This window comes from Netta rufina (genome assembly GCF_964035555.1).
Source record: "Netta rufina genome assembly, chromosome: 1".
NCBI classification, from domain to species: Eukaryota; Metazoa; Chordata; class Aves; order Anseriformes; family Anatidae; genus Netta; species Netta rufina.
The window spans coordinates 126012965-126028769 of NC_140123.1; the positions used below are offsets into that span (position 1 = coordinate 126012965).

Genomic DNA, 15805 nt, shown 5'->3' on the forward strand with positions numbered 1-15805 from the left:
CAGGGCTCCACAATGACAGGTGGAACAGTGGTCACAGCCCTTGTGCCTGAAGCCTGAAGCCTGCTGCTGGGCAGGGGGTTGAAAGCTTGTATCTTGCCTAGACCTGGTATATGTGGGCTTTGTGTGTATTCACTACCCAACTTTAAGCTGGACTAACTAGTGAGTAGTGTGGGCTTGTGTGTGTGCCTGCAGTAATGAAATTCTATTCTAACAGCCGAAGAGAAGGAAGGGGACTTGGCTGTCTATGCTTTGTATGAGTACTGTATGTAAGTGTTGTTGAAGGCAGCATTTGGCAGGGGCAGCCTGTGAGATGAGTCATGTCCATGACCTGTCTCTGTCTGCATGGCTATGTGTCTCTGGGATATGTACTCAGCTTTGCTACGGGGATGTGTGCTCAGGTTGAACCTGCAAGGAGAAAGCAGCAGCCACATGCCTCAGTCTGGGCAGAGTCCCTAGGCCCCCAGAGAGCAGGGCAGGAGTGGTCTTGGCCTGGAGCAGCTGGAAGAGCGTGGCAACACTCTTCATTTAACATACAGTTTACTATATGGGAAGAAGAAGCTGGATATAGGGAAAGGACAGAGTTCTTCTGAAGGGGTTTCTTCCCTTCCTGACAGACTTCTTCCTGGACTTCCGGGACTGGCACTCTGACAGTCCCTTCTGTATGCCAACTTTAGTTTATGTTCAGGCAATTGAGTCAGACAACTTAAGAAGCGGTTTACATCCCCAAGCAAACTAAGCAAAAATAATGATCATGTTCCCATGGGAACAAGGACTGATATTATGACTGTTTCCTGGGCTATATAAAAAGAATAGGGGATTTGTGTGTCCTTCCATTTGCTGTCATGACATTCATGAGTGCCAGCAAAGAGGTCAAGCACAGTTTGACTTTTAGTGGATAACTTAAAATCCCTGGACATAAAAAACACTTCCATGAGATAACAGAATTCTATTTGACATTGGCATAGGGAAATGATAGACAAAGATTATAGAAAGTGTTATTGATTTTGTAAGGCCAAATTTGAAAGAGCTAAATTAGGAATTGATTAGGCATCTATCAGCAATTTTGACCCAAAAGACCACAAAAAAAAAAAAAAAGAGAGATTGAGAGATTCAAGGAATGCGACATTTCTCTAAGATATCAAAAATCTTTGCAAACATGGGCTTTTTTGCTAGAGCTCAAATTTAAGGATTTAAGGGCAAATCTATAGCTAGGAGGTACTTTGTAATTCCTTGCCTACTAAAAGAACAGAATTGGTCATAAGAAAAGATGTAGATCTGGATGGTTTTGTAAATGCAATAATATCCATAATTTCTTCTGTGTAAAATTTCTGACTTCTTTTTTGATAGCATGCATTGATAAATACAGATTTTCATGGTTGAAAGAAGTTCTTTTTGAAACAGACCATTATTGTCATGGTTTGTTTTTTAACATTATTCACAAAGTTTGAATGTATTTTGTTTTCAAATATATGAGGAAATAGATGCTAACTGATTCAGCAGATTTTTTGAAGGGGAGATAATACTGTGAGGTAGTGGGAATAAATTAAACAATGTTATTTATAAATTATATAATCTTATATAAATCATATAAAAAAGAGTTAAGAACTCTTTTTTCCACATTTCAAGTTTTATAAACAATCCTTTCTATGTGTGTCAATTTAACTCATACACAAGCTTTTGTTAGGTATATTAAGGTATAATTGATCATGATACTGCACACACAGATTTGATTTACTCATTATCAGTAGTTACACACTCTGTACAGGCTCTGCTGCCTTCAGTAGATTTTGATTCTATTCATATATCTGATGTCTGTAACACAATTACCTTTTCTCTTGCTTTTCTTCTTTCTTTTCTAGATTGAATGTTCAAGTATATCTGACTACTCAGAAAAAATTATCAAGGCCAACCACTTGGACAACAGTAAGGAACATATAAAATATTTTTTTAGGAGAAAGAAGATATAATATTTTTCACTTTTTCTGTTTTGTTTATGTTGTATGCTTAATATATAAATGGTAGTTTTGTATTATGTATTTTATATAAATACAAAAGAAAACAAACTCATTCTAGGCACTATAACAAATCCTCACAGGAACAGTTACTTCTACATTTACTTCTAGGCTCACAGACAACAGATGTAAGTGGGACTTACCAGCTGTTTGATTTAGCAAAGCAGTCAGAAGATTGCATACTAGAGCTGAACAAGCATCAGAATTCCCTTTTCAAATGAATTCTGCCCTTTCAATTCCACCTTATCTCATAAATGGAATCAAGACACATGCACTTTTATAAACCGAAATTTAAATGATGTTATGAACAAAAAATATTCCAAATCAATACAGATTTATCAGAGTTACTTCTGACTTACAAAACAGATATTTAAAAGAAAAAAACTAATTGAAATACACAAACACAAATCAAAATGATGAAATCTCACATTAATGGTATCAATTAAATTTTTTCTTTCTTGAAAGGAACCTGTTGAAATTCCCAGAGATGTGGAAATATTTCATTTTTTTTTTAAATATTAAAATGTCCCCCAACCTATTGAAAACTCTGAACAAAAAAATCTCCAACCAGCTCTATTTCATATCTTCAGTTCTCCAGATCACAACGCGCAAGATCTCTTTGTAAGAACCTGAAGAAATCTGGCTTTTTTAACTGAGGTTGTGACACAGTTCTTGTTTAAAGGATTTTTGGGGAGAAGCTTGTCTTTTCTTCAGAGCAAAGCAGGTTACAACTAGCTGGGATGTTTTAGATCTGCCCTAATTTTTAATGCTATCACTGCCAGTTTCTGACTAACAAGTAGCTGTTTGGGAAAAGAGGTTCTCATGCATCATGTGTATTCAAATGGTGTGGAAAAAATAAAAATATATATATAATAAAAAATAATAAAAAAAGAATTATCACAGTGACATGGTACATAATAAGGCAGACAGTGTAACAGCTGGCTCACAAAAAGAAGGATGCAAAGGTCTGGAAAATGCTCTCCTCCACAATGGGGAGAAGACACTGAAACAACGTCAAACACCAGCTTGATTAGTCTGCATCTGTAGTGCAGAGCAGATTCCAGCTGGAATGGAGGCTGCAATCTGTCCCTAATGCTTTGCATCCACCACTCCTTCACAGTCACTTTCTGCCCTTGGTCCAGTGTGGGGTCTCTTCCACAGGAAACAGTCCTTCCTAAACTGATCCTGCATGGGCTTCCCACAAAGAGCAGCTCTTCAAGAACTGCTCCAATATAAGTCCATAACATGGGGTGCAGTCTTGCAGAAGCAGGCTTCTCCAGCATGGGTTACACATGGGCAGCAGCTCCCACCAGATCACCTGCTCCTGCATGGGTTTCTCACCATAGGCATCAGTTCCAGCCTAGAGTCTGCTGCTGCAGGGGCTGTCCATGGGTTGCAGACTCCTTCAGGCCTGATCCACCTGCTCCACCATGGGCTGGTCCACATATGGACTGCAGCATGGAAATCTGCTCTGCCACAGTACACCATGGGCTGCAGGGGGACAGCCTGCTTCACCATGGGCCTCTCCACAGGCCACGGGAACTTCTGCTCTGTCACCTGGAGCAACTCCTCCATCTCCTTCTGCACTGACCTTGGAGTCTGCAGGGTTATTTCTCACTCCTCTCTCCCAGCTGCTGTCCTGCAGCAGCTTTCTCCCTTTCTTAAATCTGCTCTCACAGAGGTGTAACCAGTGTCTCTCATTGGCTCGGCTCTGGCCAGCAGCAGGTCCCTTTTGGACCTGGCTGGAACAGGCTGTTATCTAGCATGGGGCGGGTTCTGGACTCTTTTTACAGCAGCCACCTTTGTAGTCCCCTTGCTATCAAATCCTTGCCACATAAACCAGCATACCATAAATTAATTTGTGTTAGTTTAGATTTCCAGCACCAGGAACTGCACATGAAGGGACATAGTAACGGAATACATAGTATAGAAGTTCACCATGACAGTTTTGAATTCTTAACAATTCAGACAGAATTGTCAGTCTAGAAATAATTGATCTCAATGTGCACATAAACATACATATTCATAAATGTCGTGGTTTAACCCGGCCGGCAGCTAAACACCACGCAGCCGTTCGCTCACCCTCCCCCCTCCCTCTCTGGGACAGGGGAGAGAAATGGAAAGTGAAGCCCGTGAGTTGAGATAAAGACAGTTTAATAAGACAAAATAATAATAATAATAATAATACAATGATGATAATAGTACTACTACTAATAATGTGTACAAATAAGTGATGCACAATGCAATTGCTCACCACCTGCTGACCGATGCCCAGCCTAACCCCGAGCAGTCCGGCGCCCCTCCCCCAGCTAGCCACCCCTATATATTGTTTAGCATGACGTCAGATGGTATGGAATACCCCTTTGGCTAGTTTGGGTCACCTGTCCTGGGTCTGTCCCCTCCCAGCTCTTACTGCACCCCCAGCCTGCCTGTTGGCAGGACAGAGCAAGAAGCTGAGATGTCCTTGGCTTGGTATAAGCACTGCTCTACAACAATTAAAACATCGGGGTGTTATCAGCACTCTTCTCATCCTAAGCCAAAACATAGCATTCTACCAGCTACTAGGAAGAAAATTAACTCTGTTCTAACTGAAACCAGGAAATAAAACATTCTTGTTTTGCTGATTCTCTACAAGAGTTGTGCATATATTCAAACAGTGAGTTTTCAAAAGAAAAAAATAAAAGTTTCTTGATGCTTGGAGCAGGACCTTATGGAAAATCCGTTCTGAGAAGAAATGGAATTTTTGAAAATCTAAGCTATGGTACAATTGACTTTTCAGATCTCTTCAGCACTTCAGTTATTTAATTCTGACTTCAGAAGATTGGGTCAAATATATTTTTAGTTTTATTTCTGAAGAACGCATGACCAACATAAACTTCCTCTGTGGGAAAAGCATGAATGGACAATGTTCCAATTCACAAGAAGACACATCTGAAATTTAGTGATAGATCCAGACCTAATATAATTTGTGACTCTGTAATTCTCCCTTACAAAGTATTTGGTTTGATTTTCTGTAGCATAGATAGACTGATCCCAAGAATCAGTGTTGTCAGTCAGTCTGAAACTATTATAAAACAGCTGAATCTCTCTTTGCTGATGTAATTGTTTCTATACAGTCCAAAGTTGTAAGGCTATAATGAAATGAGAAACACCTCAGCTCACCTATGTTTAAAGGAAGAAGTCCTCCATCCCCTACTCCCCTTTCCTTCCTACACTTACTTGTGGCTTACATTGTGCTGGCACTGTCATCTAGTAGACCACTCCATTGTCAGATTCAGCTCTCTGGTTTAGTGAGTTTAATTGGTTCCAAGAAGGGTCCAGTGTGCTCCAGAGGTTTCACGTGGCATTTATCTCTGCTTCTTTTTCCATACTTTTTCCAGGCATTCTTCCTCATTTAAACAGCAGCAAGTCCTTGAAAGTGTGAATAAAGAAGCGGAGACTACTCTCCTGTGGCAGGACACTGGCTGATTTACACATTTTACACTGACACTCCTTCACATTCATGTTAATGTTAGCAGGTACTGACCCAAAGGATATTATTGCTCATGGCATATTATTGCTTTTTTTTCCACCTAATTGTTGATAAAAAAAATGCAGAGTCAGCAAAAGGGGCTGAAACAAGAAAAAAAGAACCTGCTGTTTCCAGAACAGATGCAGTACAGCTAGGGACAGCACAATTTGTTCCCACATGGTGCTTTATGATGATTCACTGAAGTAAAGTGAGGTGGAAGGAACTGGTCTTGCTGCTGCTCACACTGTGGCGGTTCTAGGCATGAACAGATGGCTTCAAAGTCTGCAGGTGTGTCACGCTGACAGCTGTTAGCAGTACTAAAATTGATTCCAAAATAATTCTTTTGGGAGAAAAGAGAACTAAAGAGAATGGCTGAACCTTATAAACATAAAGAGTATCCAATACAACAGATGAACTATTGAACTACTAACTGCAAAAGGAAGGAGTTTAGAGAATGGAAATGAGAATAGTGTTCTTTTACAGTCTGAAAAAGAACAGAAAAAATAGTCCTCTCATCAGCCGATACTTTGTGTTACCAGTCTGAATCAGAATTTCCCAACTTCTTAGAGGGCTATTTTGGATTAAAAGTTTGTTTGCAAATAAAGTAGCCACATATGGTTAGAGTAATACTAATACTGCATGTATTTTGGCAAAATGAAACCTCGTTTTTTCCTCAGCTATGTTCTAAAAATCACTCGGCCCACACTCCCACGGTCAAACAGCTAACCTAGTTCTAGCTAAATGAAAGTATCTTCATACAGCTCAAATTGAATGTTGAGCACTTTCAGCAATAAAAATTTCCATCAATAGAAATTACCAGTTATTAAGTGTTATACAGTCATTCTGTCCAATAGTAAGTGCAAGTAAAATTTTCACTTCACATTTTTATTTCTGGATTTAAAGCACAACAGTTACTTTGTGAAGGAAGAATACAACACCATGAGATTTTGTTCACTGCAACAAACAACATAAATAGCTGATGAATACAAGCTGAATTTTTTTTTTTTCTAGAGGATTCGGAATAAATTTGAAAATATTTGGAAATATATCCAAAAATTTCAAGAATGATTGGGGAATTGTGTAGTGATCCTATCAGGAAATGATTTGTTATACGTGAACTACATATAGACCAGTATTTAATTTTCCTTTAAGTAAAATATCTGCTATTATAAAGTAATTCTGTTAATAGACTGTTGATCTACTTTTGCAACATTCCCACTCTACTGTAAGTAGTTTACAGTATTGCCTTTAATTTAATGAGCTGTGTTGTATATTGTCTCTGAGGATCTGATATTATGTTACATCAAACTTCTGTCAAGCTTTTTGAATTCCTTGAAACTCATATGTTGACAGAACATCTGACAGCAATGTTTTATAGAAGTTCCATTAGGAAACTGTGGAAAGCCATCCATGTCTAACCTGGAGAGAAGATTCAGACTGAGAACACCCGTATGTTATAAAAGATGAAATAATGAAGCAGAGAGGAAGGAAAAACATTTTTAATTACAGAAACATGTTTGTACAAATTTTCTTGTTTGCATACTGTCAGGCTGAATTTGACTTTTCTCTGTTGAGTCAGCCCCCAGAATTCATGTAATAAGCCTCAGTTCTCTCATTATGAAGCCAATATAACATTTGAAAAGCAGATGAGAATTACGTTCTAGTTCCATAAATCTCTAATATCTGAACAATAAGATCATAACCCTACAAGACTGTTTAAAGGATTCTAGGTGGATTTTTTGCATTACGTAGTTAGTAATCTAGAAATCTACTAAATTCCATAGGGCATGTAAAATGAGAACATGCAGGTAAACCAGGTAAGGCCTCATTTTTCTGTTGTTTTTGATCTATGGGCTTTTTTTCTTTTTCTTCTTATACTGATGCTAAAACTTGTGTTTATTGTACTTGCTGCAGAGAGCTTTAGTGTGTAAGTCCTTTGAGTCACATGAGGTTACCCCTAATCTACAGGCATTCAAGAAGAGAATGATTTTGAAAAGGTCAACCTGTCATTCACCAGCAAGAAAGTCAGGTGTTTTATTATGTGAAACATATTTCTTTGGATTCTTTTTTCAGTAATCACAATATTTAAAGGTAAAGTGGAAGAAGTTGAATTACCTGTGGATAAAGTAGACATCATCATCAGCGAGTGGATGGGTTACTGTCTTTTCTATGAGTCAATGTTAAACACAGTCATCTTCGCACGAGACAAGTGGCTGGTAGGTGCTTTGCATGTTATGCTCCTTTCTGGAACAATCAGCACTTATTTTCTAACTACGGGCCTTCCTCTGCTACTGTCCACATAAAAAGAGACAGTTATATCTCCAAATGCAATTTCCTAGGCTTTAACAAAGAGGTTAACAAAGGGAATCTCAGTTAAAAGGATTTGTTTTTGATTGACTGGTGATGTAATTCATATAGACACTATCTAATGACATTGCCGCAGGCTGCAAGAATTGCTGAGATTAAAGCTGATGTGACAAACTGAAGGAAAACAGTAAAGGCATGCAAGGGGTGCTTGTCTGTTTTTCGTATGTGCAGTTCAAAATGTGATGTCTTTGTCAGGTGAATAGATTACGAGATCCATTTCCCCACAATTCATCAACAGAAACCAGGAGGGCTAATGTTTCCAGACCGAGCTGCTTTGTACGTGGTAGCAATTGAAGACAGACAGTATAAGGACTTCAAAATTCACTGTAAGTACATGCCTAACAATAAACACTTTTTACTGTTATTTCACTGAAATATTTGACGTACAGTGGCCTGTTTTAATCAGCAGGGCTGCTCTCAATGAGTGCTTCTCCCAGTCTATGCTACTGTCTGGGATTGCTCCAACCCAGGTGCAGCACCTTGGACTTCTTGAACTGCATGTCTTCAGGGCCCATAGACTTGTACTTGTTAAGTTGTGTCAAGAGGTCCTGAACTTGCTCTTTGCTTACCATGGGAGGGACTCTGCTCCCCCAACCCCTGCCTAGAGGTTCAGGGACTTGAGAGATGTGGGAAGCCTGACCACTAGTTAAGACTGAGGCAAAGAAGTTGTTAAGTACCTCTGCCTTTTCTACATCTGTCATTAGCAGATCTCTATCTTCATTTGCAGAGGTGATATGTTCCATCAGTGTGATTTGTCCTACCACATTTCCATGATAGCAATCCAATCACAGCTTTCTAACTGCACCATGGCTTCCAACTCCTCCTGCTTATTTTCCCATACTGTGTGCATTGGTGTAGAGGCACTTCAGGTGGTCTATGGGCTGCGTTGCCTTTCAGAGAGGACCTTCCTAAAAAAATGGTTTGGATAGTATGATCAAATTCTACATAGTTTCAGTTTTCCTTTTTTCGTTGGCTTTTATTTACTTTTTAGAGTGGGTCAATTTCACATAATGGCATTTTCTGTTATGGAAAAAAAAAATCACAAAAACGCCTAAGCAGCTTTATTAAGAATATAAGCATCAGAAACATTTGTGGGTCCCGCCAACCTGCAGATAAAAATGCCTAACTCTGCATTCTTTTCCACTCAAAAACCTGTCAGAAAAAGAAGTTTACTGTTTCTCTAATCAAATTCAGTTGCAATAGGCAGAATTGCCAATGCATATGCCAAAGCTACCTTGGGTCAAAAGCAATCCCAGTGTAGTAGGCTGGTAAAAAAAAGGTCTCTGTAAGTGCAAGAGAAAGTTATATCAAGTCCTCAAGTACAGCCTAGATTTTTTCTCTTCACTTTTGTGGTGACCTTGACAGCTAAATTTATAGATTCAGAAGGATGTTTATGGCATCCATTCTGTAAAAGAATCAAAGCCACAGGATTAAAAATTCCCTTTTTTCATCTCTATTTTGAACTCATTCTTTTCTAGGCCTTGAGCCTTTTTCTTTTCTCACAGACAATGCACCTGTTTTTAACTCTTTTTTTCCCCATAATTTAAAAAAGCTTCAGGCTTTTTTTTTTTTTCTAAAATTTTATTTTCTTCTAAGATATTCTTTTCTGGTTTCGCCTGATTGGTCCTCTCTTTTTATATCTCCATCGTTTACTCTGTATTCAGTTATTTCTGTATCTCTACCTATCTGCATTGCTGCCTTGTTTTTGTTTCTCTTTTTGGTTCATAACTCCTTGATGGTATCTCCTTACATTTAATTTTTTCCTCTCTTAAGATGGAAGACAGAGTCTTGTATTCACAAGAGAGGCACGGCTAAATATTTCAAAGTGCACTCAGAAAACATCAAATTAATTCTGATTTCCCAAAATCTTAATACCACAGAGGGCTACTGTACTCAATTTGATTTCCTGCAAAATGTAAAACAGAATTTTATCTTGTAACTCCTTTGATACATTTCTAGTACAGACTGTGGTATATATTTAAAGGCATCCTATCTAGGTTGAAGTACATCAATTGATGGAGACGTCAAGTCTGTTAATGAACTTTTTCTTCAGGGTTTCCTACTTAATCTTCTCTAAGTAAACACATAAAAACAAATGGCTTCTATAAATGTAATCTGAAGTTCCCGTATAGTTACAGTACCAGAAACTAACATGATCACCAACCCCCGTGAAATGCTGAGAAACTGACAGCCCAACAAAAAGGTAAAGTATCAGAGAATCATTCATGTCCCGTTTAGCTCCCATTTAGAACCACACAGATTTTTTTGCTCATACTTCGTTTTTACGCATAGCCCACTAGGAACACTGGTAGCATAAATGCTATGTTCTGAGGATAAAGAAAAAAAAAAAAAAAGACATTTCAAACTTGCATACTTTACTTGTTTTCAAACATTTTTTTAAATGTTCACTGAATTTTTCTAGCTGGACTTCTTCTCGGTACAGGCTGTATCCCACAACAACTTTGTGACTTTCTTTTCAGCCTTTCAGATGGATTGCTGAATGGAACTTGATTCAGATGATTCATAAGACTAGCATTTCACTTTTTTCAGGCCTTTGTTTTCATTTTGTGAAGAGATCTTAAAAGCAGATCCACTGTACTGTTTCATAGGGTACTGTTTGTTCAAAAAAAAAAACAAAAAAAACACAAGAAGCATTTGTTGGGACAATCAGAAAAGTTCAAATACAGAAGATCAGCATGGCTGATCTGATAATTTAAATAGTTTAGAAGGAGGATATTTTTGCTTTTTGTCCTAGTGTATATGCAGATTAAAACTTGGATCCTCCAAATACTGAAACACATGTAATTCTACTCCTGTCAGTAATTTGCTTCATAAAATTAAAAGTTACTTAGATAATTAAAAGAATATGCATACAAAGACCCGACCAAATAACAACCTACAAAAATAAGGAAATACTACCCAGAAGGAAGAGGAAATACTTCTGAAGGCTATTCCCAAGTCTCAACCTGACATGCTATATTATGTGACTTTGGGCAAAACTCTCAGGTATCCAAAACTCTGAAAATCATCAACAAATCTCATATAACAGAGCATAGGGAGGATACCCAAAATCAAAGGCCACTTATTGAAAGATATACATTTACAGTTATTTTGCCATGACTGCTTTATCTATAAAATATGATATAGACTACTGTGGCAGCAAGCAAAGAGTTAATGAGGAAAACTGAAAATTAGTTGATCATACAAATAATTTTGAAGGAAATATGCTTTGAGAAACAAACAAACAAAAAATTTTGATTATCACTGCTGATCTTTGACACATCTATTTGCATTGACAGGGTGGGAGAATGTGTACGGCTTTGACATGACCTGTATTAGGGATGTTGCCATGAAGGAGCCTCTGGTGGACATAGTAGATCCAAAGCAAGTGGTGACCAATGCCTGTTTAATAAAGGTTTGGTAATTCCAAATACACCTAATCATGAATGTTTATACCTAACTGTAGAATTCTTTGGAGACCTGCTGCTTTTGCTTTATTAATATTTTTGTATGCTTTTAACCAGCTACAGAAGCAATCATCATAGAATTCTCTCACAGTAAGAGGGAAAACTGTACAAAGTTTTAAATTAGTACTGGTATGTTGCACATGCTTAGCTGTCCACTGAGCAGAACAAGAATATTAATATCTAGATTCCTTATGGAATACCCAAAAGTGAGATGCTTCTTTTGACTCTGTACTTATCTGGCTACTTCTGTAAGTGGATGTCAAGCTCTAACTTAAGACATTTATAATAATACATGTCCAAACACTGGATAAATAGAGACATGGTAGTTTTAGATACGAATTTTAATTGCCTTATCTTGTAAATAGAGGTTGAAAATTACTGATAGCAAGGTGCTGAGAAGGGGTATTTTAATTGTCTGGAGTAAAAAAGACTGAAGCATTGATTTCTGAATTGGTCAAAATCAGAAATATGGTGAAATAACACTATGTTATATATATGTTATATATGGTGAAATAACACTCTGGTGAAATAACACTAGTTTATTCCAGAATGTGAGATCAGAATTGGAACCTAGTTTTTGTGCAAATTTCTAATTTTTAGCCTTATCCATAATGTTACTGTGCTCTTCCAGCCCCAGCACCTGCAGTCAGGGATTAACTTGTCCCCTGTTCTGCATATAAAACAGAATGGTCACTACTCTCTGTTCACAAGACCATGTTAAGAAATGGTGGCCTACAGGAACACAAAGCTCTAATATTCCTCCCATGCGTAGGAGTCCTCCTTATGTGGGACTAGTCACGTGAATAAGGCTGTCTCCTTCAATAGCAGTAGCAGGATCAGTTACATGAAGCCAAAAGTTTGCTCATTTATCCCAAAGATTCAGTTCCATTTTGTTCTTTTTTTTGTCTTTTTTTTTTTTTTTTTGCCAATAATAAACACAATATTACGTTTTCCTATACACAAGAAAGAAAGACATACCTGTTGTTTGTAGAACCTTTACTGAAACAAGCAAAAAGGAATAGAAAATAGAAATTCTTTGTGAACACGTATGTGCTAAAGGGAGCACAGGATAGTTGTGTCTAAAAACAGCCCAAGCCAGAAAATAAGTAATTGTTTAGATTCCATAAAATATCTCTGGAGAGTGAGAGATCAGGTGGCAAAACTGACTGGCTTCTCTGGTAATAAAAATTTTAAAAGATGCATGCTCATTTGAGAATAAACAAAGCAATAATGTTCAAGTGTTTTATTATGGCATTTCAAGATAGCTTGGCTGATTCACAAAGGGTTTTTTTAGGGGTCAATTCAACCTACCTGCTTTAACAGCTAACTTAGGGTGCCTACCAGATGAATCTAGGTTCCCTGTACATCAGTCAGTAGATGGACTAGTTGCTAGATGCATTCTTAATGGACCAGCCAGAGCCCTGTTCTGCAGTAATTTCAATTCTCAGTTTAGATGCTCTGAATTGTTCTACAAAACCAGCAAAAGAAAGCAACCTCTGTGTGCTATGTAGCCATGACACTAACCTAGAATGCTGGACATGAGTAAAATTTCCTTGTTTGTACTCTTCAGGAATGAGATGTAACCTGAGTCTTGAACCCCTCAAGGAACTCTCTAACTGCAGGTGCACTGGTGCAGTGTGTGCAAGGAATACAAGCAACTTCTCTGATGTGGAAGCACTTCTGCTTTGAATGATCTCTTAAATATGTCCCAGGGGCATAGGAATTTTCCTGAAGGCCTCTCTTTAAATTCTGGACAGGGAATCTGGCAGGGAGGACAGTGGGATCAAAGCATCTTCAGGGACAGGTAACCAGAGTCAACAAACATATCTCAGGAAAAGTGTACAAATGACCTTCTTATGGCCTACTACTTTCAGTAACATTGCCTGAAAAAATAGTAGTTTCAAATTCAGTATAACGGCTGTGTTCTCTTCTCTGATCCCGTTGCACATTACAGAAATACACCTGGGTTTGCGTTGACTCAAAACTTTTTTCTATTCATTAATTTTGATTTGATGTCAGTACCAGAGACTACAATAACAATAACTCAATTGGCTGTACAGCTGTAGAAAGCCTGCAATTTGAGTGACAAAAACTCAGAACCATACAAGAACAAAAAATACGCCAAATCCAGTTTATAATAAAAAATACTGTTGGAAAACACTTCTGAATCTCCTCCACTGTCTAGCCACAAAGAACAAAAAACAATCTTCCAATATTCTCCCATTTGTCCCACACATTCCAGGAATAGTTTAAAGCCCCTGCAGGTCACAAAAGCAATTTAAGATTACACAGTTTAATGTTATTTAAAACATGAACCACCTTTAAGAATAGAAAAGAAAAGAAAAGAAAAGAAAAGAAAAGAAAAGAAAAGAAAAGAAAAGAAAAGAAAAGAAAAGAAAAGAAAAGAAAAGAAAAGAAAAGAAAAGAAAAGAAAAGAAAAGAAAAGAAAAGAAAAGAAAAGAAAAGAAAAGAAAGAGGGAAAAAAGGGAGAAGAGGGGGCGGGGGGAAAGAAAATTGTGGGGGGGGAGAAAGGTGTGTGTGGGAGGGAGAAAGGTGTAAAGGGGAGGGGGAAGTGTGCGGGGAAGAAAGGTGTAGGGGGTGAGAAAGGTGTTTTTTTGGGGGGTGAAAGGTGGGAGGTGAAAAAGGGGGGAGAAAGAAGGGGGGAGAAAGGTGGAAAAAAGTAATGATTTTTAATACACATTCTTGTTTATCAGAGAAAAAAATGCATAATTGCAAAGCAAAACCAACCTATATGCTCAAATATCCAATACATTGAGACATTTCCACTATTTTGGAAATATCTTGATTCACCTATATGGAGCCTAATTTCAAAGGACCTGCAGTATTTTCTGCAAAAATCTACCTTTGCTCAGAGAGACATCCAGCCACACAGGTGAGGCAATTGTCTGTGAACTCCAATGACTCTTATGTCCTTCTCCCACCATAATCTTGACCCATGAGGTTTAGATTAAGGCATTTTCCTCTTCACACTCTGAGACTTTCCTCTTGCTTCACTGCAACTTGAGAGAGCTCCCTTATCACATTCCTTTCTTCCAGCTTCTCCTGAAGTAAAGCAATAAGCACCTATGCCATCTACTTCTCACCTTTCTTTCTCGGTTATTTTGACTACTTCCTAGTCTTCAAACAATCTTTTTTTCTTCTCCATTCTTTTCTCCACATCAAAATGTCTCTTGCCCCCACTAAATAACTTTCCCTGTCACTCTTTCCTCTCCAACTATCCTCCCCACAGTCTTTCAGCATCTTCAAATTTAATTCTGCCTATGCCTCCCTTCATCCCCTTGCCTCCCCGCCCTCCCCCCCCCCCCCAAAAAAAAAAAAAATCCAACCTATTAACTTTGGGATTTCATCCTGTACAAACAGGAAAAGCTTTCAGAATGCAGGAGTCCAAGGCCTCTGCTGTCTTAAAAACCCCAGCTACACTTGCTCCCCCATTATTTTGTTTAATAGAAACTAGCATATGCTGTGATACCTAGTGAAAACAAAATAATCCCTTATAATCAATTCTTCCTTTCATTGCCCATCCCAAATACACAGAAGTTAATGTTGTTTGTTCTCTTCCCACATTAATACTGCACTCCCTAATAAATAAATAAATAAATAAATAAATAAATAAATAAAAACTTCCTTTTTTCTTTAGCAACTAATTTTACTAATTTTTTTCTTAGCCTTCAATTCTCAGCCTTCAAATCAATCCATTTCTGAAGCTGACAATATTGTTTCTACCAATGTTGCCTGTCCCCCAGTTCTACATCAGTACAGCATCTTTACCTACCATGAATAACACTGTCTTCACAGTCACACCCTATGTGTGTGTGACTATTTGACCCTCATTGTCCAAACCAATAGAAGAAAAAAGAAAGGAGAGGAAGAAAAAACAAAACAAAAAGCAATCAACCCTTTTCCCCCCCTTCCCCAACCATAGTCCTTATAGAAGTAGAAAAAGAGGCACTGAGATTTGAATGCTTATCTGATCTTGTTGCCCACACAATCCTAGCTAAGTAAGTGTAGCATACCCTAAATGCTACCTTAATTAAGTGAGAAAATGGGTCAATCAGCAAGTCAGTATTTTTCCCATCAGTAGACACAATTATGAGCCATTTCTCCCATTAATTATGTTTCCTTCAGCTAGAAATGACACCATTCAAACACCATAGCTGGCTACACCTCATCTGAACTTCTCTGTAACCATCCCTGTGATACTAAATTATATTCTATACATCATTTGCTCAGTCCTAAAACAATTATTCTCACACAGCCCAAGAATTAAAATTTTGCAGTTTATAAAAACTTAGGCTCTAGCAACAGCCTAAAGTTGCCTAAAAAGCCTCTGCAACAACGTAGTACAGGATGCCTCACGATCTTTCATGCAGCATCAGCCACAGCATGGACATCCTTATTTAGCTGATGTTTCTGACACTTTTGTCATT

The 15805-nt window shown here is 37.9% G+C and overlaps 1 protein-coding gene across 1 annotated transcript in view; it reads left to right on the top strand.

Moving 5' to 3' along the window:
• Window positions 1–15805, top strand: part of PRMT8 (protein arginine methyltransferase 8) — a gene marked incomplete at its 3' end in the record, with an annotated part of 62991 nt that overhangs the window by 40364 nt on the left and 6822 nt on the right. Inside the window, exons 4-7 of the mRNA XM_084306645.1 lie at window positions 1860–1923; window positions 7597–7739; window positions 8129–8216; window positions 11190–11305. Of these exons, the coding sequence (XP_084162771.1) occupies window positions 1860–1923; window positions 7597–7739; window positions 8129–8216; window positions 11190–11305 (411 nt within the window). The remainder of the gene's footprint in view (window positions 1–1859; window positions 1924–7596; window positions 7740–8128; window positions 8217–11189; window positions 11306–15805) is intronic.